The 27,232-nt window shown below is 35.9% G+C and overlaps 1 protein-coding gene across 3 annotated transcripts in view; it reads right to left on the bottom strand.

Annotated features, from left to right (window-relative positions):
- The window catches only part of LOC131072872 (asparagine synthetase [glutamine-hydrolyzing] 3), a 76,019-nt gene that overhangs the window by 38,739 nt on the left and 10,048 nt on the right, over positions 1-27,232 (bottom strand). For all 3 annotated transcript variants that reach the window (XM_058009164.1, XM_058009162.2, XM_058009163.2), the window contains exons 5-11: positions 26,850-26,948; positions 26,527-26,668; positions 26,347-26,442; positions 25,870-25,964; positions 10,943-11,104; positions 4,589-4,669; positions 4,243-4,464 (exon numbers count right to left, since the gene is read on the bottom strand). In XM_058009164.1, the coding sequence (XP_057865147.1) occupies positions 4,243-4,464; positions 4,589-4,669; positions 10,943-11,104; positions 25,870-25,964; positions 26,347-26,442; positions 26,527-26,668; positions 26,850-26,948 (897 nt within the window). The remainder of the gene's footprint in view (positions 1-4,242; positions 4,465-4,588; positions 4,670-10,942; positions 11,105-25,869; positions 25,965-26,346; positions 26,443-26,526; positions 26,669-26,849; positions 26,949-27,232) is intronic.

The following is a 27,232-nucleotide window of genomic DNA, read 5'->3' as shown; positions in this document are numbered from 1 at the left end:
ACATTTTGCAAATGTTTCTTCATTCTCCGGTATAATGAAGAAGACATAGGAAGTCACGACGGAGTGGGAGAGCTTCTTTTCCAAGAGCGAGGAAGAAATTGCCTTCATGGAATTTGACATTGAAAATGTGCCAAGTGTCTCCATCGGAGAGCTGGAAGCCGTCGTCAATAGATTCATTGCATATGCCAATAAATGAGCGGGATAATGGTCGTCCATTTTTGGACGAGAGTCTTTTGGTTGAATAGTGGTGTCGTATTTACTGTTGGAGGTATTTTGACTAGGTGTGGGTCCGATCAATGCATGTCATCGTCGAATGAGGAATCTTCTTGCATGCAGCCTCCTCATTTATTGTTTTATTCTCCGTGCATGTCGTCATCATATGGAGAATGATGGACATTTATTCCTTGCATGGGTGTTTGCAATATTCTGGGCATAATCAACATCACAGGGGCGCATTTATTGTGCTAGTGGGCGCTCTTTTGGGCTTTGAATTAATTGTATATGGGCATAATGGGTTATTAATTACCAATTCCCACCTTGAGTGGAGAATCTTCTGGGGTGAAACCCTAATTAGGGTTTGCATGGCCTGAGGCCTATATAAAGGGGTGACCCCCCTCATTTGTAAAGGCGGAGAGATTATTGTCTAAGATTGTTGCATCAAGATTGTGAAGTAACCAACTTAATGCATTGTTCAATTTTGATGGTGTATTCTTGTTGTACTTTGGCAATCTGCATGGTCTTGCTCTCTTCAATTAAATTAGATTTGCTTATATGTTGTTAGAAGAACTGAATTTGATAAGAGTGCTTGTTGCAGAATCTAAGCTCATACTTTTGGTGTGCAACTGATTGTTGTACACCATGCAAAGTTAGCCTGAGCCCTTTTGATGTGTATATGCTTAACTTTGATCATCAGTAGAGATTGTTCAATCCGATGGTCCATATTGATGATCTGAAACACCTTTAAGCACCCTTTGAAGATTGCACCACCTTCGTGTAGTTGTGCTCTGCTGGCGAAACAAAGCGTGGTTTGATTTTGCATGAGTGATCCCGTCCCCTGTTCTTAGGATTGGATTAGCTTTAGCATAGTCTTCTCTACCCTACTCTTATTTACTTTCTGCATAATTCGAAAAAATCCAAAAGATCCCAAATTAGAGCTTTCATTGCAAATAATTTGTGCAGAAATCTTTGAGCTTGCAAGAGTCTTCTCCAATTGAACACACATAAGGCCCCTTGAGTTATCAGCAAACCCATCAAACATCTGAGTCACGTCCACGCACTGAAGGAACCTTGGGATTAGCCGTTTGAACTTTAAGCAATCCTAGCATACGGACTAATATTGATCAAGAGAAGATAAGGTGACCGTTGGTGACTTTATTTTGTGTTAGACGCGGTCATAAAAAACACATCAACAAGTTGTATCTTGGACGTTGATTTCAAATCAATCCTATCCCTTCATTTTTAATGGGGATGTCTATAAAAGGCCTGGCCTTCTCATTTGTAAGAGATTAATAGTAAATGGATAGAGAATCCAAACTAATTGATTGTTAGCAGTTAGCAATAGAGTAGGAGGAGGAAGCTAGAGATTGTTGCCAAGACTATGCTGGAATAAAAATATAATTTTCATTGAAGATATGGTAGATCTTTATGTGTTGTTTCTACATTTTGCATGGTTTCTTGTTACTTCTCAAATTTTGTTGAAGTTCATTGATTGTAATAGATAAATGTGATGATATTTGATGGAATTCTGGTTCATACCATTTGATATTTGCTGATTGGAAATTGCAGTGTATAGTTAGTCTGAACCTGATTCAGCACTAGTTCGATTGTGGATGTCCATTTGGATTGCACCAGTCTTGGGTATTTGATGAGTGTTTACAATATGAAACTCCTTCGTTACCTTTGGAGATTGCATCAATTTTATGTGGTTGTTTCCCCATGGCAAAGCAAGGCTTGATTATGGAATCCATCTATCTAAGCATCATCTATTATCATCATTGTCCTTAGATTTAGCTTAGATTTCCTTAACCTTTCATCCTTTTGTCTTTTTACTCTCCAAGCTAGTTAAGTTAGTTTCCAAATTCCAGCTGCTTTGCATAAGCGTAAGTCCCTTTGTGATATCAACAAATCGCATCATTCACTGAGTCTATCCATTTGCAAGTCAAGACCTGACATTAAAGAAACCTTGGGGTAGCCTTGCTTAATCACATTATTTTGCATATAGCGTTTCCTTGTTCAAGAGAGGATAGAATACACATCAACAGGTAGGAAAATTATTTGGCAACCCTTCCTAGATGACAAAAAAATTTAAAACATTTCGATGATGTGAGCAAAAACTGTAGTAAATATGTCCCTTTGCATCCCCACGTCCTCAAAATATCTAGGATGTCCAAAATAGCCCCATTGGGCAAAGGGCATATACCTGTGCAGCATTAAAATGGGACTGACTACAATGTGTATCCACTTCAAACTTCAATTGCATGCCTTGATACAACTTGAATTGAATGAAATAAATGAAACCTTAAATTCTACCTTTGAAATTCAGAACTCCAAAGAAACTTCTCATAACCATGTCTTACAAATATGAAATACCTTAAATACTAAGTAAATAAAGTTTGAACTGCTGGAAGTTAGTTTGCGCAATTTGGAGCTGCCCAAACAGTGGTCAACATATGAATGGAAAACAATTACACTCTAGAAGAGAAAATCCAAAAAGCATATAAACAGTATTTTAAATAAACAGGATACAAAGGTACAAGAAAGCACCAAGATACAGATTTTCTAAAGTTTTAGACTTGATAAAAGAATGATATTAAAATATTTATAAATGAAAATTCAAATTTTTGAAACAATTCATAAAATCTGAAAAGCCCCAAATTTATGAAATGTCAAGGGACAACAAAAATGACTTATAAATGAATATTAAATTTTTTGAAATAATTCATAAAATCTGAAAGGCCCCAAAGTTATGAATTGTAAAGGGACAACAAAATCGTTTAACAACTTTTTAAGCAACACACAGGATATAATTTCCTGGAATCAACTGATAAACTGAACACATAACATTGCCAAGAATATTGAAGCAAGTTCTACTAACAAATTAATAGTTACAATGTATCAAACCAACTAGGAATTGCCACTCAATCTGGGTGAGATTCAGATGTAACAACAATTCACTCAAGCCTTAGACAACTACATCTAACTAGATGACTACGATAATTTAGGGTATGTGTCCATAAGTGTTTGCAATGATGAATGATAGAGAACTTGGGCCTATATGCTAACCTAACTGAAACTTAAAATGAGAAAGGAGTATAAGTGCATATAACAACAAAAGCCTGGTTCCTTCAACAACACTAGAACAAGATCAAATAAAAAAGGGTTTCCAAAGACATAAATGAAATTCATAGTCTTAGATGTGATATGTGTAAGATTGCTCAAAATAATTATTTAATTATCGCTCCTATTCTTTGTTGCATGGGATAGTCCTACTTAACATATATTGTCAAAAATGAATGGATGATTTTGCATGTCTTGACAACACAGAGATAATTTTGAACAACTTTTTCTAGCTAATAACTATAAGCAATTCTTTTATCGTCTATTTATTTATATTTTTAAATTGCAAATGCAAATAAGGCACCCAATTGTAAGTGGCAAAACTTAATCTTTCAAAATTCCATCAATTGATAATACTTCAATATAAATATCTTAACCCTTTTTACTGAGCATTTTCTCCCCCTACTACTACCACTCTGGGTATGGATTATGAGATTCTTAGCTGCAAAACATATGTACATTTTCAAGCAAGAAAAGTTTTAGAATGTGTATAAATATGTCATCTTAAGTCTTCTACTGTCTAGGGATGTCCCCACATGCATCTCTAGGATGAGGATGTGTTTCCAAGACTGGAAAAAAATACTGAGAATCAGGGCATGACTCTCCAGGTAACTACAGATAAAAGTGAAGCAACCAAACACAAAAAGAAAAGAAAAACTTCAAGTTGAAGCAATGGTAAAAGAATAATAGTGCCTGCCAAAGACCAAACACTGAATTAAAGTAACATGCTTGACATGTGTGCTTGATGTCAACATACCCAGGAGAGAATACATGCACACAAATGCATCAGCCTTAAAGATCATGTAACCTAAAGGTTCTTTTCCAACATTGATTACATTGTAAAAGTATTTCATCTAATTTTCTACCAGCTTAATCTGAATACAAAAGCACATAACCATTTTATACCTTGCGACATGTTTCATGATGAAGCTCCTCCTTGTTTGGAGCCTTATGAAAATACAAATAACCACCAAATATCTCATCTGAGCCCTCGCCAGAAAGAACCATCTTAACTCCCAGAGACTTAATCTTACGAGACATCAAGAACATAGGTGTGCTAGCTCTAATTGTGGTCACATCATATGTTTCAACATGATAGATGACCTCCTCAATTGCATCTATGCCCTCCTGTTATCAAATTCATATAGTCAGAAGCAATGTTAATTTATGAGCATAAAACTTGGTTGCTTAAACTTAAAGCATATCTTTACACTATCAGTATAAAGAGATGGCCATTGGCAAAAAGGTTTACCTGCACGGTGAAGTGAAATTCATGATGAAGAGTACCTAGGAAATCTGCCACCTCCCGTGCAGCCTTCAGATCTGGAGAACCCTGCATTGATATGTAGCATGTAGGTAGGAAAACAAAAGAAAAAATATATAATTTTGTAACGAGTGTGTAACAGGAATTAATAACAGGACAGCATCAATTAATAGGACTTGTGAACAGGACGACAAGAAAAGGCAAACACTGGAGCAAGAAAATAGGAAGGCAACAAAAACATTAAACATTTGAACTGAGCAAGGATGACAAAGGCCTTTAAACAGCTGAGGCCCAACAATACAAAAGATTGATATTTCCATTCCTATAATAAGGGTTGGATTACAAAAATTATGGTTAAGTTTCTTACATGTACATTTAACCAATGTCAAATTTATAGTATTTACTATTTATAATAATCTTAAAAATATTTGTATTACGTGGAAACCCAGGATGGGAAAACCAAGGTGAGAATGCTGCTAGGATCCACTGTCCTGATCCAGCCTCACAGTTAAGATGATTACAAAATTTTAGGGCACCAACCCCAAGGAATCACCAAATTCCTTATCAGAGCACCAACTTTTCTAAATCAACAACCTGAGCACCAACTCAGCACCAAATTCCTTATCAGCGCACTAACTCTTCTAAATCAACAACCCGAGCAACAACTCAGCACCAAATTCCTTATCAGAGCACCAACTCTTCTAAGTCAACAACCTGAGCACCAACTCAGCAACTATAAGTCACCAGTCTTAAGAATGTTTCAGACAAATGAGTTTCAGACTTCAGATACAATGCTGAAAGCATACAATTAAATTATTACAAAGTGAGCAACATTAGACTTCTTACTTATGAAGAAATTCTATATTCAATCTGAAAGTAAATATGAATATTCTGTCTACAGTCTTCTTGAAAGGCCCTGTTCACACCCACTTCATACACAACTTCAACAAAAATGTCATATACATATATATAGGTATATCTGCATTGTTAGACTTTGTCTATCATCTGCATCAACTATATACTCACAGCACAAGGTTTATCTTGAACAAATAAAATGAACAAACACTGTATACCTCAACCCTGATATATCCTTATTGCACTTTACAGCAGTAATCCCCATGACAATTCACATTCATATTAATCCTTGTCAAAAATGTGCATTTACACCAGGCTTATATGATATCTCTATATTTCTCTTCTCAGCGATAACATATCAACAACATACAGATGTTGCACATAAAACAAAATATATAATGTTCGATAGGTAATAGGAAGTTCAAATAACTTCTTTCAACCGCTCTGATCACCGATCACTTAAAAGAATGATTATCATAAACAACCGATAGCAATATAACTGAGATCAACCAGTTTCTACAGGTGGCAACGATTCAAGAGTTTGAATATGTTATAAGGAAACATATGCACCACATGTATTCTATTCTTTGTATTACATGACATATGGCAATCACATAACTGAAACTAATCTTCAAAAAAACACGAGCACATCAACAATTCCCCCAACATGTACTTAAGCATTTCTGAACCGATACTTATGCACTATAATTTCTGTCATTTCCAAGCAACATTCTTACTCTGGCTGCCTCCCATGAAATGCACAAAACTCTTTGATAGATGTATATCTCCATGGCACAGCTTCATTTCTGGATTCCGTTTCTAAACTTTGTTGTTGATCACTATCGGGATGTCTACTCCGTTTCACACATTGGTGCACAATTAAAAATTCCAAGTCTAACTCCCGTGCTCAGACGATACTTCCCAAAACGCAACAACATTCTTCCAATCACAAAAATGGTAGATATTTTAGTTCAAACCTTATTCTCCACAATATACAATCATTTACAATCTCATTTTCTTCAATATAACTGAAGCATTCAAACAACGAATCTTTGATACCGTGTCTTAGTTCAACATTAACACTGTACACTATGTATATCAAAACTTATTATTAACCCAAAATATTACATTTATGTGTATTTGAAGAAACATCAAACTCAATTATTGGGTACTTGTGTGCTTCAGAAACTTAAGCGACAAAATCTGTCATTAAGTCATATAATGAGTCTGGTTACACAACACTTATGCAACTTCTTTTAACATCAATGACTTATGCAACTTCTTTTGATATCAATGACTTCGGCACCTTCTTTTGACATCAATGGCAACTATGGCTAACAGGTCAACCCTAACCCAAACCATTTTAAAAAGTGGGAAAATGCTTCACTAAAATTAATTAATTTATTGTATTTCACGAAAGCATTGGTATCAATCTCTAAGCGAAGGGAAAGTTATAAAAAAATGGAGTGGCATAGTCTTGATGCTAGGAGTTTTGGTTATCTTCTGATCTCCTCCTCCCTTAGATCTTGCTTCTATTAAGCTTCTCAAATCTAAGCTCTCTCCAAAGCCTGCTGCCACAGGAGCCTCAGCCTTCTCTCAAACGTTTGTTCTTCTTAAAGAGAGCTCCTATCAATTTCTCCTCAAATGCATTGATTGGACATTTCATTGGGCTTTGCTATGCTATTAACCCATTGATCGTATGAGGATCCAACTTGTCGATAGCATAATCCTCAATTGAATCATTTATTAATCTCTAAGGATAATTATTGTGTGCGATCTTGGACTTGTTTGGATTAGGATACTAATATTACCTGATGGTGACTTTATATAAGAGGTAGTAAGTAGTAGTTAACCATCATATTGCAAATATTGTTCTTATTGAATATATTTGGAGGTTACACCTTCAAGTGGCTTATTATTATCAAGTATTGACGTCTTATTTCCTATTATATTCTTCTCTTCTAAGGTAATTTTGTTATAAGTGATATTAGAGCCTGACCTTAGCATCAAAAAGGCAAGAACAAAGCAATTTTTTTCAATTTTGCAATTTTTTTCTTGAAATCTAGAGGGCTGCTCAAAGACACATTGAAGCAGATATAGTCCAAAATGGAGGTGAATAAAAGCACTTTTGGAGTTATTGTGAAATAAGAGTTTTCACTTCTTGGAGAGTTTTTAGCAAAGCAAGGATTAAAATCAAGTAAGTTAAAGTAAAACTTTCTGCTTATTTTGATAACAAATCATAATCATGCTGGAAAAGTTGATCTCAAATACTTGTGGTCCTTTGCATTTAAAATTCGTTCCTTTGAACTCCAATTATGTGGGAGAGGATATTTGATCATCATTTTTCAACAAGGGTCATTGTTTCAAGGACCAAGCCCTCTATTTTTTTGCCACCAGACTGCACACTTTTATCCGCAACTGAATGTGCCTAACAAGGTTCCAATCTAGGTAACACTTCCTTTTCTTCAACATTTATGGAATAAATCAATTCTAGAATTAATAGCTAACCAAATTGAAAATTCTGTTGACTAGATCCCACTTAAAGCCCACAATACCTCCTGTGCAAGAATTTGTGTCCAAGTTAATCTATTAAAAGCTAAGTTACCCCAAATTTCTATGACAGGGATGGCAAGGGACGAGGGATGCATTTCGAGGTCCCCGATTTTTCAGGCCATTTTTGGGGATGGCAAGGGACGGCAAATGCGATGGCTATATAAAAATTAGGGAAAATTTAAGATATATAAGGAAATTTTAAATATTCATATATAACATTGATAAATCACACATATATACATTATAGAACCATAATACATAACATTTGTGCTAAGTTGAGAGTGCACATGGGAGTCAAAGTCAAACAGATTAGCAAATGTCAAAATTTAATTTAAATTGATTTCATAATTCATTGATAAAATGCATGTGGTATTAAAAAAGCATACAAGTAACAACAAAACGCCCAAGGGCTACAAGTTTCACTTTCAATCACAATATGAAAAATACAAAAGCAGAAAGTACATTGTTACCCCTAAAATACATCTCTCAACACTACATCCAAAATCAAAGTCCTCTAAGTCAATTTCCACTATGAGGGTCTAACTCATCCAACTAAATCCCAACCAATCCCTCTAGTGCCTCCTCCTCATCAACCTAGGTGACGTCTTCAGGGTCAAAATCCCAATGCAAAGCTGGAATCTGTCAATACTCTGGAATTTGAGATCCTCAAGTCAAACAGCACTATGAATGGCCACTAGCTTCTCTACTTGTCTAGAGGTAAGTCTATTCTTCTTGATGGAGCAAATAAAGCCCTATGTATACCAATTACTCTCTATAGTAGAGGAATTGGCAACCTATGAGAGGAGGCGAATGGCAAGCATATTCAATTGTGGTGTATCCTTCCCGTGCCATATCCACTATCCAATAGAGTTAGTTTGATCTAATGTAGCTCTACCTATCTTCATCTCCGGTTTATTAAAAGTTAGACCATGAAGATTTGTTAAGACAAGCCATTTTGTGTGAAGTATTGTACCATTTTGTGCTAAGTGTTACAGACTCCTCATCTGAATACATCTTTTGAAAGGCCTTCATCAGCCCTTCTTTGACCTCTTCACCATCACATGGAGCCAACCTTTCAGGCTTTGATGCATACCATTTGGGATTTAGAGCAAAGGCAACCATATGAAACGGGGTGTTCATTGTGTTCCACGTCCGCATCACAATGGGCTTAATATGTTGCTCACATACTCCCAAAGTAGAATCCTTAGCCAAAATTGTTTTTTCCAAGCATGTTGTTAAATGCCTCATGTATCTCTCCAAGACTAGAAGTCTATATCAACATACCTAATGACATCTACATGTGAGATGAAAGAGCAAACATATCTGCAAAATGGAAACAAAAAGTTCAAAAGAATCCATTGACACGTTAATTGACATGATAGAGATTTCAAAAGTTGAAGCATTGAACAATAAAATTTAAGCATTAAAATCAGAAATTTAATTTGAAAAACAGCAATTTAAAATTTAATGTTTGGTACTATCAGAAATTTAATAATAAAACCAGAACTATCTTACCTCACAGTGGACCACCAATCCTCATCAAGGACCTTTTGTTTGATGGATTTTCCTTCAATAGAGCTTGAATTAGGCCATCTACTCCACTTTGTATTCACCGCCATCATTGTAGAGACTAATGCACCTCAAACATTGTCTCTGATAAAATGAAGTAACTAGCATATATTGTCTCAACAAGTTTGAGGAACCCCTTTGAAAACGTCTTGAAGAGAGTGAGGAGTGGTGGTTTGCAAATGAACATTTGAATGTCTCTAGATTCTACCACCACTTGCTTCACCCAATCTATTTTCCCTATGTCTTTCAATACATGAACACAACAATGGGTCCAAAAGATGTGCTTGTGAGCACCCTCCACCATCATACCCACCAATTTGCACACACGTGCTAAATCAATGACCAGTTGTACAACATTTAAGGCCCCAACCTCCTTTATGGGCTCTCTAAAAATGAGAAACTGGAAATTTACATCCTTATGCTCCCTTGAACAATCCACGGCTCTAAGAAAATATGAGCCAGTAGGGCATGTGACTATGATATTGATGAATGGCCGATGTCTAATATTGTCAGGCAATAATTGATTTCAGACAAGTTCCTAGCAAGACTAGCTCTTATGCCAACAAATAGGCTATAGGTGGAATCAAAACACCTAGCTGCAAAATCTTTGTCCATATATTTAATTGTAACTCTCAAGATGATACTTGTCATCTTGAATTATCATTCTTTCCATTTGTAATTGCTCATTCTATTTTTAATATAGTATTCACCTTTTATTTTCAAAAAAATATGATCAAAAAAAGCATTACCAAAATCTAGGGGGAGAGTAATGCTGTTAAACTTTGCTTCCAGACATGGGATGTAAATGTTGGTTTGTGCAGACAGCATCATCATACATATTATGTGATGCTTGTCATGCAAAAGACATGGATATGTTGCTATCCATGTGCCCTTCTCATTGTTAAGTGTCGTATGGCTAATGTTTCACTAATACTAATTTCTTCGATTTTATTTAAAGGGTAATTTTCTCAGAAAAAGTACAACAGACAAACAGCATCAGATATATCAAGATAATTTTCTCAGGTAAAGAATAACAGACAAACAGCATCAGATGTATCATGATCTTCACAAATGCACATTTGGCCCAAGAATCCTATTTTAAAATAATTTTCTGAAATTGTAACTTATCCCTCGCTTTGAACTCTGATGTACTCTTAATACAAATGATGAGCAGGGTTCTGTAAAGCAGAAATTAAACCATGCTGCAACATCTATTTACTGAATTAAATGGTGCTGTGTTGCAAGTGTTATAATAGTTCATAGGAACAAAAATAATCCAAAAAAAGTATTGATATATAAATGGGAATAACATCATGTATTAGCCATGCAATCCATATGTTGTTATGATGCAGAAATTGGACAAACCTCTAGTCCCACACAGAAGGTGTGAAGCTTGGATCCCCACTGCTTAGCAACCTCAGTACCTGCCAAGTGGCGTGAAGCAACAGCAGCAACTAAGGAAGAATCCAAGCCACCAGACAACAGTACTCCAAAAGGAACATCTGTCATAAGCCTTTTCAGAACAGCCTGCATCACCAAATGAATCTAATCAGCCCAGTTCCACAATTTTATTAGACTAATAAATAAATCATTGCTACTAGATGACGCACATTGTCAATTTTATAATTTATTTTGATTCCCAAAAAAAAAATTGTGAAGCCTAGAAACAATGAAACAGTAGAAAGGATGATACGTATTTGCTAATGTGAGCTAGCACTTTAAGGAGAATATTTTAATTAAGAAAATATAAATGGGGAGGAATCTAATTATATATGACAGCAATAATCTAATTAATTCTCTATAAAATATAGTAAATGGCAAATTGCATAGTTTTGGAAGTATTTACTTGAATAAATAAAGGCTGATGTTGGTTCTCAGTTTCAGAAAAAATGAAATGATTACGAAAATTACTATTATTTTTTAATAAGGGTAAAGGAGGGTTTTGGAAGGAACCCATAACCCTTTTACAAAGAAATGAGAAGAAATAGCAATGAAGCCTGAAAAACACAATATGAAACAAGAAGACGAAGGACAAACAGTAGCAGACCACCCCAAATGACTGCCCAACAAGGACCAAAAACGAACAAGAACCAGGTTACAACAGAAGAAATGTTAAATTGGTGTGGATTGAATCCAAAGCGCTCTAGAGAGCTTTGAATACAGCCGCCAAATCAATTCAGTGAAAAATCCTTATAATCAACATTCCCTTTTTTGATTGTTTGCCTTGATTCACAAGAATTCGATGGTCATATCACAAATCTCTCCTCCAAAGGCTTCTTCCTTTTGTCATTGTATTTGGATAACGATACAATAGATTGAGTGTTATTCACTGAATCTTCATTGACAAATTCCCTGTTGGCTAACTCCAGGCTTTTCCCACCATGACATTTGGAGGACCCACAACAACCACTTCACCCAATTCCATTAAAGGTTGAGAAAGGCTAGGATTAATAGCCTCTTTTTTTCTCCAAGCAAAGTCTTCCCCGAAGGTTGAGAAAACCACTATTACTCAAAAGGAATAAAATAAAATTGTAAATGATATGTCAGGAAAAGGATAATGTGACAAGTGATATTATACCCAAAACCCTCTTTGTTTTGATTGGGAAGTGGCACAATAATAATAAAAAAAGACAAACTACTTTGAGAATGGTAGAGATTAGAGAGCATTATCTTACCATTTATATTGTTGTCATGTTGCTTAAAGAATCAAGGCTTCTTAATTTCAAATTAATTTTTTTCCCTCGAGCATGTACACATGTATATTATACATAAATATAAAATAATATATATTTATATTATATTATATATTCATATTTATACGAATTAATAATGGAGACCCAAGTTCAATTTCCAAAGGGAAACCTAAGACGGAATTCTAATTCATGACTCTTGGTCTTCTATAGTTGGCTTCTAGTGTGGAGATGGTTTCTAATTAAGTGGATTTCAAGTTGACACTCTCCGTCTTCCATAGGTGGTTTCTAATGTGATTGCTCAAAAGGAGTTGCTGTTAGTCTCATGGTTGTGCTCACAAGAGCTTGTAATGGTCTCAAGTTAATGCTTGTATGACCAAAATATTTTTAAACAGTTAGCAATATATATATATATATATATATATATGCATTCAAGCAATCAGCAATTTACTCGTGATTGGAGTATTAACAGTTGAACCCCAATACTGAGAGAGTTGCAATTCGACTCAGTGGCAGGCCAAAGATCAAGGAAAAAAGTAAATTGAGGGCTAAAACATATGGTTTGTTTCCACATAGGAGTAAGTGGGCCAAGCGGTTGATTGGGATTCACGTGAAGAAGCAAACTCCAAATCATCAATCCCATCAAAAGGTTCATTTCACATGATATGGGAGTCTTTCACCATTTTCCAATACAACGTACATGCTTCATATGTGGAGAAAGCAAACTGCATTTCACCACTAACATTGGAATGCTTCCGAAAAATTATTAGTCCAATTAAAAACACAACCCTAAATAAAAATATTGCCACCAACACAAGAATGCATCATTGCTCCCATGTTTGTTGGCAAGTGAGTCCATAGCCATCCACACCCTATATCTGAACCCAAACTTGACCCAACAAATATGGGTGGCAAAATAGCCAAACTAGTCAAGTCCACAAATTATCACATAAACAATATTGTCAACACTCAATAGTCAATATATCCCTTTTATTCTCTCATTATGTCATATCAGCATAGCCAAACCCTGAACTCAAACCAAGTATAGCAACTTAGATAATTCGTGTTGTTGCATAAAAGAACAATGAAAAGTTGGTATAATAATTGAAAACAAGAACTTTAGTATTTCTTATTCTACTCTAACATGCTGGAAATGTTGATTTTTGGATACATCACAACCAAGCATGCAAGTTAAACAGGTTACAAAACAATAAATAGACATGCCTAAGGCATGACTCACATTTCTATTAACCAAAATTAATGGAATAAAATTATGGATAAGAGCTTTTACACATCATTCTAGGTCATGAATCTAGATCTCATTCAGTCAACATCGTGTGAAAGAGGTATATATATTAGAGATTATATAATAAATAATATTTTTATGGTGCATAGGTTAAACATGCACTTAGGCATACCGCAAAGATAATCAACAATGATAATTTTCTGTTATGTATAATAAGTCTGGGTCTGATATGCTATGTGCCAGATCTGAATTCATTCTTATTGCTTAATATTGTCTTCTTTGATCGGTATTGATATTTCCCTTAATTGATCGCTGAAGATGTTTGTCTGATTTTCCTTGATGTCCTTCCTTCAACCAATGTCCCTCCTTAAATATCCTTCTTTTGTTGCTAAGAGTTGTGCCTCCTTAGGTGGCCACCCTTCCCCCAAGAGTGGTGTCCCTTTCGCTCCTTAACTAATCTAAAACATATTTGATTGCTGCTTTTGACTAAGCTATTGATTGTTATTAACTTAATCATATCATTTCCTACAGCTGCGGCACTTTAATGAAGACCTGCGGCTGCTTGGATGTAATTGCACCTCCTCAATCATGCATACCTTAAAAAAAAAATTCCTATATATTATTGCTGCTGTTTATCTTAATTGCCTTTCAAAATTGAATAAATTCGCTGATATGTATTTATGCATCAATGCTGGGTTAGGGAAGGTTTGTTAACACTACAGGTTGCTGATCAAGGAAACGGATTCCTTATGGTCGGTGGTGTAGGCATTTAGAAAATTGTTAAGTATTATTAATTAAGACAATTTTCTCAATTTATTTATTGATTTCTGAAATGGTAGTGAATATTATTATTATATCCCTTATGACATGATCGGGGGCATGACATTTGTTTATGATAGAAAATGGTTAAAACAAATAATTTTGAGTTAAGAAGTCAAATTTTGAATGAATTTTAGGCTTGTGTCAAACAGTTTGCAAAATTAATTGTGTGAACTGAAAAAGACATCAAAGTAAATGGAAGTGCCACTTTATGAGTCAAAAAATATTTAACAGAATTTGGAATGGAATGGATCGTATCCATTTAAGACCCTAGGAAGTGAAAAATAAATTGAATGAATGCTTCAATAATCGGATAATTACATTGAACGATATACACACACATATATATAGAGGTTACAAGACAATGTTCTATAATTAGAACATAACGTTAAAGTAAAAGATTAAAGAGCTAAACACTAAATTAAGCTTGAAAGCTAAATTAAGCTTAAAAGCTAAATAAAGCTTAAAAGCTAAATAACTAAAAAGAAAAAGCTAAATGCTAAATAAAGCTTAAAAGCTAATTGCATAATAAAAAAGCTAACTTAACAAGCCAAATAAGTCGACAACTTAAAAAAGAAGATGACCACTAAAAATAGAAGATGACCATTATAGAAGATATTAATATTATTTTAACACCCTCCCTAATGGTCATCGTACTCAATACCCTACAGAAAACACTGCAGGTGTTATGATCACAGATGCAAAGAACACTCTGTTGCTACGGAGACCCTCCCAAGATCTGCAAAATGTAAATGACCAAGAGTAACAAAAGCCATCCAAGCGAATGTAGCCTTCACACGCGAATTAGAGATCTGGCACACACAAATTACTGAAGCCTGAAACAATGATTTTGAGGAAAAAATCAGCAAACCCTTTTGCAGAAGAGTACCAACTCCAAAACTGACTGCAAGATACCAAGGTTGCAGATGCTCGCCCTGGCAGGTGCGACCCAAACTGACTGCAACAAAGCTCGATTTTTGAGGAGAAAAATCAATCAAAACCAAAGAACTTCACGAATCACAAATCCCACGCGAACTTCGCATATTATAGATGATTTTTGAGGAAAAAATCATAAAAACTGGCAAACAATTTTTGAAGAAAAAAATTATGAAAACCTAGAAATCCCACACAAGCTTTGCGGATGACAAATAATAATTTTTAAGGAAAGAATTCTAAACCCTGCGAAAAATTTTGAGGAAAAAATCGTGAAAACCCTCCCATGATTTTTTGTGGAAAAAATCAAAAAACCGATAGACAATTTTTCAGGAAAAAATCGTGAAAACTTTGGGCCCTGTAAGACGAGTTTTGGCCTAAATCAATATGATAAAGGTATGATATAGATATCGTGAACATGCACTATTTCCAGGTGTTGTGGCAGCTGTTGAACTTTTGAATGTGTTCCGACATGATGTTGGTCAAAGATGCCATCACGAAAATGGAGGTTGAACGAGGTCAACCTAGTGAAAGCATGAGATAGAAGAATCTGATTTGATTTTTTTTTTAAATCAGAATAGAAGCAACTGCTAAAAAAACTGAAACCCTATAGGAGAATTTTAGCACGAATTCCAAGGCACAAATTTCGAGGTTTGGAAGACAGCTAAATTCCCGATGTCCACAAAATTAGCAGAAATTGCGAATTGTTTTTAAATTACAAGGCAAATTTGCTGGCACAAAATTCAAGGCATAGAAAACGAGGCACCCAAAAAAATGAGACCAACTCAGAAAAGCTCTTGAAAAACCCACCAAGAATCTGAAATCAGAATGCAAACTCGACTGCTCAAAAACCGAGGCACGGAAAACGATGCACCCAAAAAAATATGACAACGACCCAATTGAGGTCTCGAAAAACCCACCAAGAATCTGCAACCAGAATAAAATTTCGACTTGAACTTAAGGGTCAAAACCCTAGTCGAAATTGCAGAAACCCTAAGAGAATTTTCAATCTGCAAAAAAAACCCTCTAAGTTGCAGGCCCGAAAATCTCCAAAACCCTCAAAAAAACATGAACTATTGCCCAGCACAAAGAAATTCGCCCACGAACCAGAAACCCTCGAAACCCTCAAAAAGCTTTCAAAAAAGCAAAATCGGTTTTTTATAAATAAAAACAATTAAAAAAAAATCTGGAAAATATTTCAGAAAGAAGGCCATGAATTTTTATAAAAATTCGTCAAACTTTAAAGAATCCCATCGACCTGCTCTAATACCATGAAAAATAAATTGAACGAATGATTCAATAATCGGATAATTACATTGAATGATATACACACGTATATATAGAGGTTACAAAACGATGTTCTATAATTAGAACATAACATTAAAGTAAAAGATTAAAGTGTTAAAAAGCTAAATTAAGCGTGAAAGCTAAATTAAGCTTAAAAGATAAATGCTAAATAAAGCTTAAAAGCTAATTACATAATAAAAAGCTAACTTAACAAGCTAAATAAGTCGACAACTTAAAATAGAAGATGACCATTATAGAAGATATTAATATTATTTTAACAGGGAGGATACAAATGAAATAAGATCAATGCGATGTTGATTTCAAAGTAAAGCGTATCACTCCTCTGATAGATCAGTTTAGAAGTTAAGGAAGTATTTAGAATACTACTACTATATTATCCACTGGAATTAAGATACAATATTTCAGCTACCTACTAGATATGTCAACATATCAAGTGCCAAACACTGCCAAACCAGATAAATATTGTCTTTTCCAACATTCCCCTCTTTATGTTTATTAGAAATGACAGATTCAGCAAACACACGCATGTGGATCCCTACATTGCTTAGACTAATGAGGTACCTATTACAACATAGTTCTTTTGCCTCCAATGATGATCATTTACTTCTGTCAATATGCCATGCAGGACAGCTTTCAAGCATCTCTAATGTAAGCATTATATCTCACTTAATCAAATGTAACGGAAGCCATTGCAGCTGCTGACTGAAGTAGAAATGGTGCTAGACATTGAGCTCACTCTTTAACTCTACAAGTGTACCAATAATTTGTTATTGACACATCTATAGCTGCTCCTCATGGTTATAGGCTATATCTTTGCAACAATATTAGCAGAATTAAGCCTCAAACTTCTAGCCTTCCTCTAGGAAAACTTCTGCGCCTTAAATTCAAAAAATTTAAATTAAAATTATCACAGTCCAATATGATCTTCCTACCATGTTTTTTAACATCTACAGCATGTCTATGATCTTTTTTGCAGAAAAAAATCATATTAACAGTTGCTAAATCCCTTAAAAAATACACTAAGGAATTTAACTAATTAATATCAACTTTTACAAAGTACAACCAAATTCCATTCCCTTATTCACCTCCTGCACCCTAATCTAACCAACTTACAATCACTTTGAATACAAAACAGAAAATGACCAAGTTGCCCTTTAAATTGTTCAAGCTATTTCTGTTTCTTTATTCAATGCACTTTTCTTTCTACCTTTTGTTCAGATAAGACAGCACACATTCTTTATCTTTGCCAATCAAATTTCTTCACATCACCCACAATGCACTAATCTCACCTTCAGCAGACCACAAACTTCCATCAACACCAACCAGTCTTTGCTGTACAGGTACAGAACCTTCTCTCCATCAAGCTGCCTGGCGAAATCAATATTCCTTTCCAATGCATTTGTCCCACTTTAATGTGTCTACTTAAAATCAACAACTTAATCACCTACTCTGGTGCCAATCTTCTGTGTTCTCACTACAGATCCAGGTTGGCCACATCTGTCACAAAGTGCAATTTGTTGGCCTCTGTCAGGATTTAAAGGATTTTTAAGAACTGGGGCTCTCTCACGTGCCAATCTTGTGTGTTCTCACTACAGATCCAGGTTGGCCACATCTGTCACAAAGTGCAATTTGTTGGCCTCTGTCAGGATTTAAAGGATTTTTAAGAACTGGGGCTCTCTCACAATAGTCCCTCTACCTCCCAAGGATATATGAGTTCTCTTTCACAGCAATCACTAGATGTTCTACAGCCCTTTAACATGGTGCAGTTTAAATATTTGTTCCAATAATTTTCCTAACTTTGTTTCTGATAACAATGCTTCCAGTCTTCAATTAGATTGCACTTTTTTCCAACAATATTTTATCAAGTGTTCTATTTTGGGTATCATGCCAGGTTCTTAAGCTATCTCATGTTATGTGCTGAGGCAATCAAGAAGATTGAAAAGCCTTTGAACAGATGAATAAACATTTGGCAGTTATTTCATTCAAAGAATGCTGAAAAAAAATTGTCCAAGTTTTGAATCAAATTGTTGATCTGAGTAATGGAAATTAAGCCGGGGATGAAGTTTATTTATAGACACTCGGTAGTGTTGGTGTCTGTTTTATCATCTACCAAAGATTAGAATAGGATACCCGAAGGTATTCTATCCTCTCCTGAAAAATCACTACTGATTCCAAGGTCTATATGTGCGAACAAGCGACCTTAGTGGAATAGCTTCTTGGGTAGTGTATCCTGAAATTTCAAGGGGGACTTACGTTTAACAAGTATCTTGAACTGCAGGACTTAGATGGATTTAGCAATTTTAGGCTGTTCTTTTTTTGGGGAATTTTCTGGGATTTAGACTTTCAAAAGAAAGGGAAAAGGGATAGGGTTTGAGAAGGCTAATCTAATCCTACGAATTTTGGAGACGGTATCAACTGGGTGCTCTCAAGAAACCAAACCTTGCTTCGCCACACTAGGGACAACTACACAAAGTCGGTGCGATCTTCGATGGGTTGTGCTTATGATTGTGATGTTGGGATGCACAGAGGACGGGCTCAGACTAACTTTGCACGGTAAGATGGAAATCATCCATTTACCAAAAGTATGAGCGAAGATACACCATTAATTGACACTTATCAAATCCTTCATTCAAATTAACAACAATGAAAGCAAATCTAAACTAACTCTAACTAAGTGTTGAGGAAATTGAAACCATGCAAATCATTCAAACAATAGCGATTACAAAGCAGCGCACATGCAATATATTATCTGGAAATGACCTTAAGCAACAATACATCAAAAACCTCACACTCTCCAAATGAGAGGAGGTAGCCTTATATAGTTTCTCAAAAATAAATGAACGGCCGAGATCAAACAGTGATCAAGGGCCCAGATTGAAAGCTATAAACCATAATCAGGGTTTCCCAAAACTAACTACCCTCGACCAATTACATTTGGGACACTTGTCCTTCTTGCTAAATATGAACCATCAATGAAAATAGAAGGTTGTTGCATTGTGAAGTGTGCCCTTCTAAAAGCTTCTGGATAAGTCAGGTTCATCGAACCTAGACATGCTAACTTGGAGCGATTTGATTGGTTGGAAAATGACGAGGCGCCACCTCAACGTGTTCAATGTCTTCCTTGAATTCTCCAATTTGTGTCAAGAAATCGTCTAAGTATGGAAATTTGATTCCTTCTTGTCGCCATTTGATTATGCTTGGGAGCTTGTCTTTTTTTATTCCTTCAAGAGATGAAATCCTTCAAGAAGTTGGAAGTTTATCTAACTTTTCATATTTTCACCAAGTCTGAGAACTTTTCTTTCTTGATGCCTTGAGATTCTTTCAAGTGCCTCGAATTTGGAGAGGAAATCCCCTCGTGAAGTTTTTCTCATACTTAGCCAAATTTTGGCCCTCTCTATACTCGGACGAACCTTGCTCGTGGTCCCGTCTTCAATTCTGAATTTGGCTTGAAACTCCATTTGTGTTGTTTGTGATGATCCTGCCTTCAGTTGCCAATTTATGTTGCGTGGGAGGAGGGTAAAAGCTCTAGATAGCCCCTTGCAAATATGAAATGATGGGATCAAGCTGTTCAGGCATTCGCTGTGATCATGTCCTTCTTCTTGATACCCTGACATTTGGAGAAGAATTTCTCCATACCTTCATCATAATTGAGGAAATTGGAATTTTCTTTGTGAAACATTTCCCATACTTAACCAAATTTTGGCTATCTTCACGCCCGGATGAACCTTGCCTGTGAACTTGTCCTCAATCTTTCGTTTGGCTTGAAACTCCAGCTGCGATCTCTATGATGATCCCGCTTCTATGTCCTCCTGCGACCTGTAAAACCAAAGGAAAATAAGTTAGAAATCTATCTTGGATTAAAGAAAATCAAGGCTGTGAACGGCTAAGTGTCGGAAAATTTCATCTTATACTTAGCCATAAAAAACTTGAAATTTCTTTTGAAAAACCGATGGTCGTGATCGTAAATCAACACTGAGTGTCATAGCTTTGAAAAACTTTCTTACTTAGCCAAAAAAAATGATTTTCTTTCTCCAAAATTCAAACAAATTCACTAAAAATCATTTCTCAAACTCTGGAAAAAACTCGGAAAATACATAAATCTGCATCATGAATTTAATTTCACCTTCGAATAAAGGGATGTAAGGCTGGAAATTTCTCAAAAATACTCAAAAATTTAAGAGAGATTCAATAATTCTTCCTTATACTAGTTGTCTTTCTCAAAAATCTGTGAAACTTTTGTCAAAAAAGTTTATCCAACTTCCAGCATTGTCCAAAACTTTCTCCAGATGATCTTCAAACTGAAAATACTTTACTAAGCTCTCCTTAGTAATTTCGAACTTCTTGGTGTAGAAATGAAGTTTACAACGAAGTATTTGTAAATAAAGTTAAATCCTCAATCAGAAACCCTTAATATCTTCTAAAAGTTTCCAATTTGGCTATAAGTTCGAAATATTTATTAATCTTCCAATATTCTCTTTTAAAAACTTTCCATTTTGGATTTAAGTTTGAAATCCTTGTCAATCTTCAAATATTCTCTTCCAAAGAACTTTCTATTTTGGTCTCTAAGTTCAAAATCTTGGAGGATTTTCATGACATCACTTGTATTTTCGTTGATTTTGTTTGACTTTTATGTTTAGGCGGACTTTTGAAGACTCACCTTCATCTTCTTCAAGCTTTGGCGGACTTTTGGAAGCTTACCTTCTTTGGCGGACTTTCCTTTACCTCTCAATGCATGGCGGAGATTTAGAGGTCTCCACATCATCTCCTTGGATAGGGCGGGGTTTTGGTGTTACTTCCACCAAGGCAGACTTTGGTGTCACCTCCACCAAGGCGGACTTTGAAGGCTCCAATATGCTTGGAGGGCGGAGTTTAGACATGGCTTCTATCTACCTTGAGCGGACTTCTAAGGCCTCTCCTCATGGGCGGACTTTGGAGACTCTCCTACCTTGTTGCTTGCCAAGGTGGACTTCTAGATAACCCTTCATCTAGACTTGAAGGCTTAGGGCGGACTTTTCATATGGCTCTTCTTCCATGACTTAGCATCTTGGGCGGAGTTTGAAGACTTCTCCAACATGGGCGGACTTCCCTAAGATCACCATCATTTTGCTAGGGTAGGGCGGACTTTTGAGGTGGCACAAAGGAGGGCGGAGTTTTGGGCTCCCTCTCCTTAGTCTTCTTGACCTATGGCGGACTTTGGAGACTCCTCTACATAGCGGGCTTTAGGCTATACCCCTTCATGGCGGACTTCTAAGACCTCTCCTCATGGGCTTCCAAACTTAACCTATACATGGCGGAGTTTTGAAAAGGCTCCCACATGGCGGAGTTTTGAAAAGGCTCCCACATGACGGACCTTGGAAGGCATTCCTTCATGGCGGACTTTGGAGGGTTGGCCACCAACATGGTAGGATAGGGCGGAGTTTCCAGTGTTGGCCACCAAGGTGCTAGGATAGGGCGGAGTTTCAAGACAATTCACTCAGCAGCACCTTGGGCGGAGTTTTGGATGACCAGCACCATGGGCGGAGTTTTGGAAGGTGTTCTCCTTTGGCAGACTTCTGGGTGACCTCAACCAAGGCGGACTTTGAAGGTCTTCCTCATGCATGGCGGACTTTGGTGTTCCCTCTCAACATGGTGGACTTTTGGAGAGACCTCAACCAAGGCGGAGTTTTAGGCTCCCACCAAGGATGGCAGACTTTGGAAGACCTCTTCAAACATGGCAGACTTTGAGCACCTCTCCATCATGGGGCGGAGTTTAGAGCTCTCCCTTCAAGGCGGACTTTTGGAGGCTCTCAAGAGGGCGGACTATATATGAAATATAACATTTAAGTATAAGAAAGAGAAAAGACATATATTGTCAGGATGTTTGAGAGTGGTTTCGGACCTCTAGGACTACTAATGCAAAATCTAGTTTTTTTGAGGATTCTCCAATTTTCTAGACTTAGTCAAATTTCAGGATCGGGATGACATTCCAGGCAACTAAATTTCTTATAAAAAAATCAAAATTTCACAGCTTAATCAAATTTAACTGGATTAACTTGAAATTTGAAATCCATGCCTAGGTGGATCATCTGAGGCATCACGCCCCCTAAAATCTAGGGATTTGGCTTTTTAGGTCAAAACTTGGAATTTTTGAGTTCCAGTCAAAGCTGGTCAGTGGTGTAAGTGCAAACCCTAGATTCACATCCTAAAAAAGCAAAAAGCAGTATGATCCCTAAAATCTAGGGATTTGGCTTTTTAGGTCAAAACCTGGAATTTTCGAGTTCCGGTCGAAGCTGGTCAGTGGTGCAAGTGTAAACCCTAGGTTCGCATCCCGAAAAAGCAAAAAGCAAGCATCCCTAAAAAGTAGGAAAAACTTTCTAAAAATAACCATATCGGGGATCGGGCTGAAAATGCCAAAAACAAAACTTCCTAAAAAATAGGAAAAAGCAAAAAAAAAGCAAACTTTCTAAAAATAGAAAGTTGTCCAAATTCGTCCAAATCAATTACGATCTTTGTCCTTTGGCCTTTCTAAGCACTCTGGTGGTGTTCGTATTTCAGAATAACATAATTTGCAAAAAACTAACTTTCAATCGTCAGGGCTTGAAATGCTCAAAACTGGACAAGGCTTGGTGAAACTGCAGCAGAAGGTCATAGGACACTAACAAAACCCTAGAAAGCAGGAAAAGAGAGGGTCCCCATTTGCAATGGGGCGATGTGTGAAAAAGGTCACAACAGGTAGCAAGCAAGGCACTACCTGCATCATTGAAATAGCTAATGCAAGGTAAGAAACATTTAAGTGTGTACAATCTACTTAATTTTCCCATGGCAAACCTTGCCAATCTGCCCATTGATTTAAACTTAAATAAGAAAAACAGGAGGAAAGATAAATCATTTAACAAAGCAGAGCCAGAGTCTTAACTGATTCATATAGTTGTATACCAGAGACTTCCACAGTCCATATTAACATGAAAAACAATTTAAAATAGATGTTGTCAGAGTCGTGCAAAAGTTATTTGTGTTTGCTAAGAGTCAAAAACAAATCAGATGAACGGTAGAAGACAATTTAAATTCAGTCTATGCCAAAGTTCCTAATTTCTAAAAATAGCAAATGTCATGTTGTCAAGTGCGAAAATCATTCAGCAAATCAAAATCAGGGTCTAGATTGTTCATAATAATGTGAAAAACAATTTCAAACAGTTGTCAACGAGTAATGCAAAAGTTATTTGACATTTGTTTAGAGTCAAATAGTTAAACAAATCAGATGACCAGTGTAAGACAATTTGAGTCCAGTCTATGCCAAAATTCACCAAACTTCAAAAAATAGGAGAAATTTCATGTTAAGTGTGGAAGTTATATTTGTAAGTTGTCGAGGGCAGTGAAGAAGAGGAGCTATCAAGTTAGGAGATTGATTGTTGGTGTGGTCATTATTGCAAAATTGCAGTGGTGAGTTGTTTAAGATTTGTTGGGAATATACATGAACTTATCAAAGTTTGTTGTTAAGACCTAAAGTTGAGGGTGCTGTTGAAGCCGATCTTGAGACTTTGTTGAGATTGTTATTAAGGTTTTGGAAGATAGTTGTGAAATTGTTGAGTGAGGGGATTAGATTTCTTCAACTACATCCTATTAAACAGTAAAACTAAGTGGAGATATTTGAAGTTGTAAGATTATCTCTGCAAGTCCTACAATTAAGAAAACAAAGCAATTGAATTGGAATTCAGATTTGTTGTAAATTTATTGAGCAGTTCAAGCATTTGACAGATAGAGCTTACAGGAATATCAACAGCTGATTAAGTTCATTTTTTTATTTTCACAATGATAAAGATGGATGTCTCCACATAACTATGTGGTACTCAAAAGGGCAATTAAAGAAATTTGGTCACTCATCCAATCTGGTTATGTCCAGGGCATTTATAGATCAAAAAAACTGAAGCAGGTAGGTTTCAGAGGGTATAGTTCATGGTCAAATGCCAATTTTAATCATCCTAGGAAGAGGAATCCTGGACTAGATAAATTATTGAAAGCATTGTAGCAACATAAGTTTTATTTGATCCATGACAACGAATGGAGGATGATCACAGTTGTCAAAATAAAAAATTTGGGTTAAGATACAAATGCAGCAAATATAGTGAGATTGAGTATTTTGAGGATAAGTAGTATTTGCGAACAAAATTTGAAAAGCTGTACTAGAATAGATTAAGAAGAGATATTAAAGGTTAATATTATTATTAAAATAAATTAATCTTTATAAAGATGGTTGAATCATAAGCAGCTTATAGAAGGAAAAAAAAAGGATCCAAAGAGTAAATACTAAAGATTACATTTGGGCTCCCAGAAGATTACTAAAGAGTAAATTTGGGCTCCCAGTGATATGCTTCTCCCTTATTCTGATGACCATGTAATGATAAATACTAAAGATTACATTTTGCATTATGATGAATTTGAAAATGCTGCTCATCCTCCTTCAGATCCATCTAATGATGTAGTTCCTTCTCTTCCTCCAAGTTGAGCTATAACCAGTTATTACCAGTTGAGCTATTAAAGGCTAATGTTATTATCAAAATAAACTAATCTTTACATAAGAACAATTGAGCCATAACCGGATAATAGAAGGAAAAAAGATATCATGAGCCTATGTAGTCCCAGTGATGTGCTTCTCCATTTTCCTGATGACCCTGTGGTGGTAAATACTAAAGACTACATTTTCCATTCTGATGAAAATGAACTTGAAGGCATTTCCTTCTCCTCCTTCAGATCCATCTAATACTGTAGTTCCCTTCTCTCCCTCAAAGTGTTCCCATCAAAGAGGATGATGAAGAGAATTCTACTCCAAGGAATATCATCCTGAAAATCGGCTTTAAATCAGGCAGTTCCAGTTTAGCTGATGTCAATCCTGCTGCAGATAGCCCCAGCTTCTCTGATGTTAAGCCTGCAGTTATGATTAGTTTATAAGCTTGACTCAAGATTAGATATAGCTGTACTTCTATACATATGGTTGTGTAATAGTCTAATCAGGGGGTTTGCATGCAAGTACACATAGTTTTTGTATCCTGTAGGCACAACCAGTCTACATCTTAATTCAGACTTTCGCTTGGTATTTTGAGACTGCTAGCCCTTCTAAAGGCTTAGCTTTGCAACTTAAATGCATTTTAAAGAAAAAGCAATGAACTAATCCTTGACCACATAATTTTTGTATGAATTGACTTTATATTTTTATAGAGGGATTAAGAAAGTTTGCTGAACTAGTAGTTAGTACTTAGTAGTACCAAATTAAGCAAAACAATGCCATAAATTCAAATGATACACAAAATACAATGCCGTACATTCTCAAATGCTTGTCGTAAAACCAAGGGATTGTATGGAACTGATGGAATATCTTCTGAGAACCAAGGGGGATTGTACCATCTCCGATAGCCTCCTGCAACAGTTTTTCAATCAAACTGCCTCAAACCAAACTTTGAACATAGGTGGAATTTCTCACATACAAATAATGCATAAATGAATACACAGTACAAGAGAAAACCTGGTGAGTCTTCAAATTAATGTAACCTTGTAGAGATTTTGCTTGCAATTAAAAAATAACTCAAATAAGTGAAACAAAAAAACTATGGCACTACTCTTCCTATGTGTTCTTCCCCTCCTCAATTTTCATAAGTCTTTACAAAGTTAAAATCCCAATTGATACTTTACAATTTCCCAAACAGCACCAAGAGAATAAGGACTTCTTCAAGTTTTCCAAGACCAGTAACCGAACACCAGATAGTATTAATAGCATCATCTGGAAAGCGGTGTATAAATACCTGCTTTGCTGGAATATAAATGTCCAGGAGGAAAGCATTCAAAACGTTCACAGTCATCATTTAAAGCTTTCATCTCAGATGCAAACCATATTGATCCTGCAATAAAACAAAGTTACAAAAGTGAATAGAAGCATTGATTTAGGCAAGAGCAAATATCAATTCTATACAGCTATAGCATACCATCAAGGCCCCAGCCTGTATAAAGGGGTGTGATGCCAATAGCATCACGAGCTGCAAGAAAACTGTTGTCACGAGTGTCCACAAGAACAAAAGAGAACATTCCATCCAACATGTCAACGCAGTCCTCACCATATTCTTCGTACTATCAATATATTCAAACCACAAGTAAGTATCCCTGAAATCCACTAAGTTTAAGATATGACAACTGCAATTCCATTTAACTTCAACTGAAAAAAAAAAATCAACTGAAAAAAAAGATACACAATTTCAACTCTTAACCCTAAGACATATGCTTCAAATCTTATCGGTAAAATTGTACTTACAAGATAGGCAATAACTTCACAGTCACTCCCAGTCCTAAACTTGTGGGATTTGAGTACTGTTTTCCTTAATTCCTTGTGGTTGTATATCTCTCCATTCACCTGCAGCATAGGTAGACATCTATGATTGCACATTGACATAGTTACTTTAAAAAAAAAAATCCTTTTAACTTTTCCAAAAATATGTCAGCAAAAAACCATGGAATAAAAATTTGAAATATTATTTTTATTGTAGAAACGTAAACATAAAGACCAGCACCACAAGTCCCTACCAGAACATAGTGTGAATGCTGTGATTGACAGAAAACAAAACACACGCAAAAATAAATCATCCACACTCAAGAACACCAAAAAAGTCAAGAGATACTCCTAGGGCACCCAAGCAC

Source organism: Cryptomeria japonica, chromosome 6, assembly GCF_030272615.1.
Source record: "Cryptomeria japonica chromosome 6, Sugi_1.0, whole genome shotgun sequence".
NCBI classification, from domain to species: domain Eukaryota; kingdom Viridiplantae; phylum Streptophyta; class Pinopsida; order Cupressales; family Cupressaceae; genus Cryptomeria; species Cryptomeria japonica.
The sequence above is the reverse complement of the archived record's forward strand: the minus strand, read 5'-3'. Positions and strand labels throughout refer to the sequence as shown.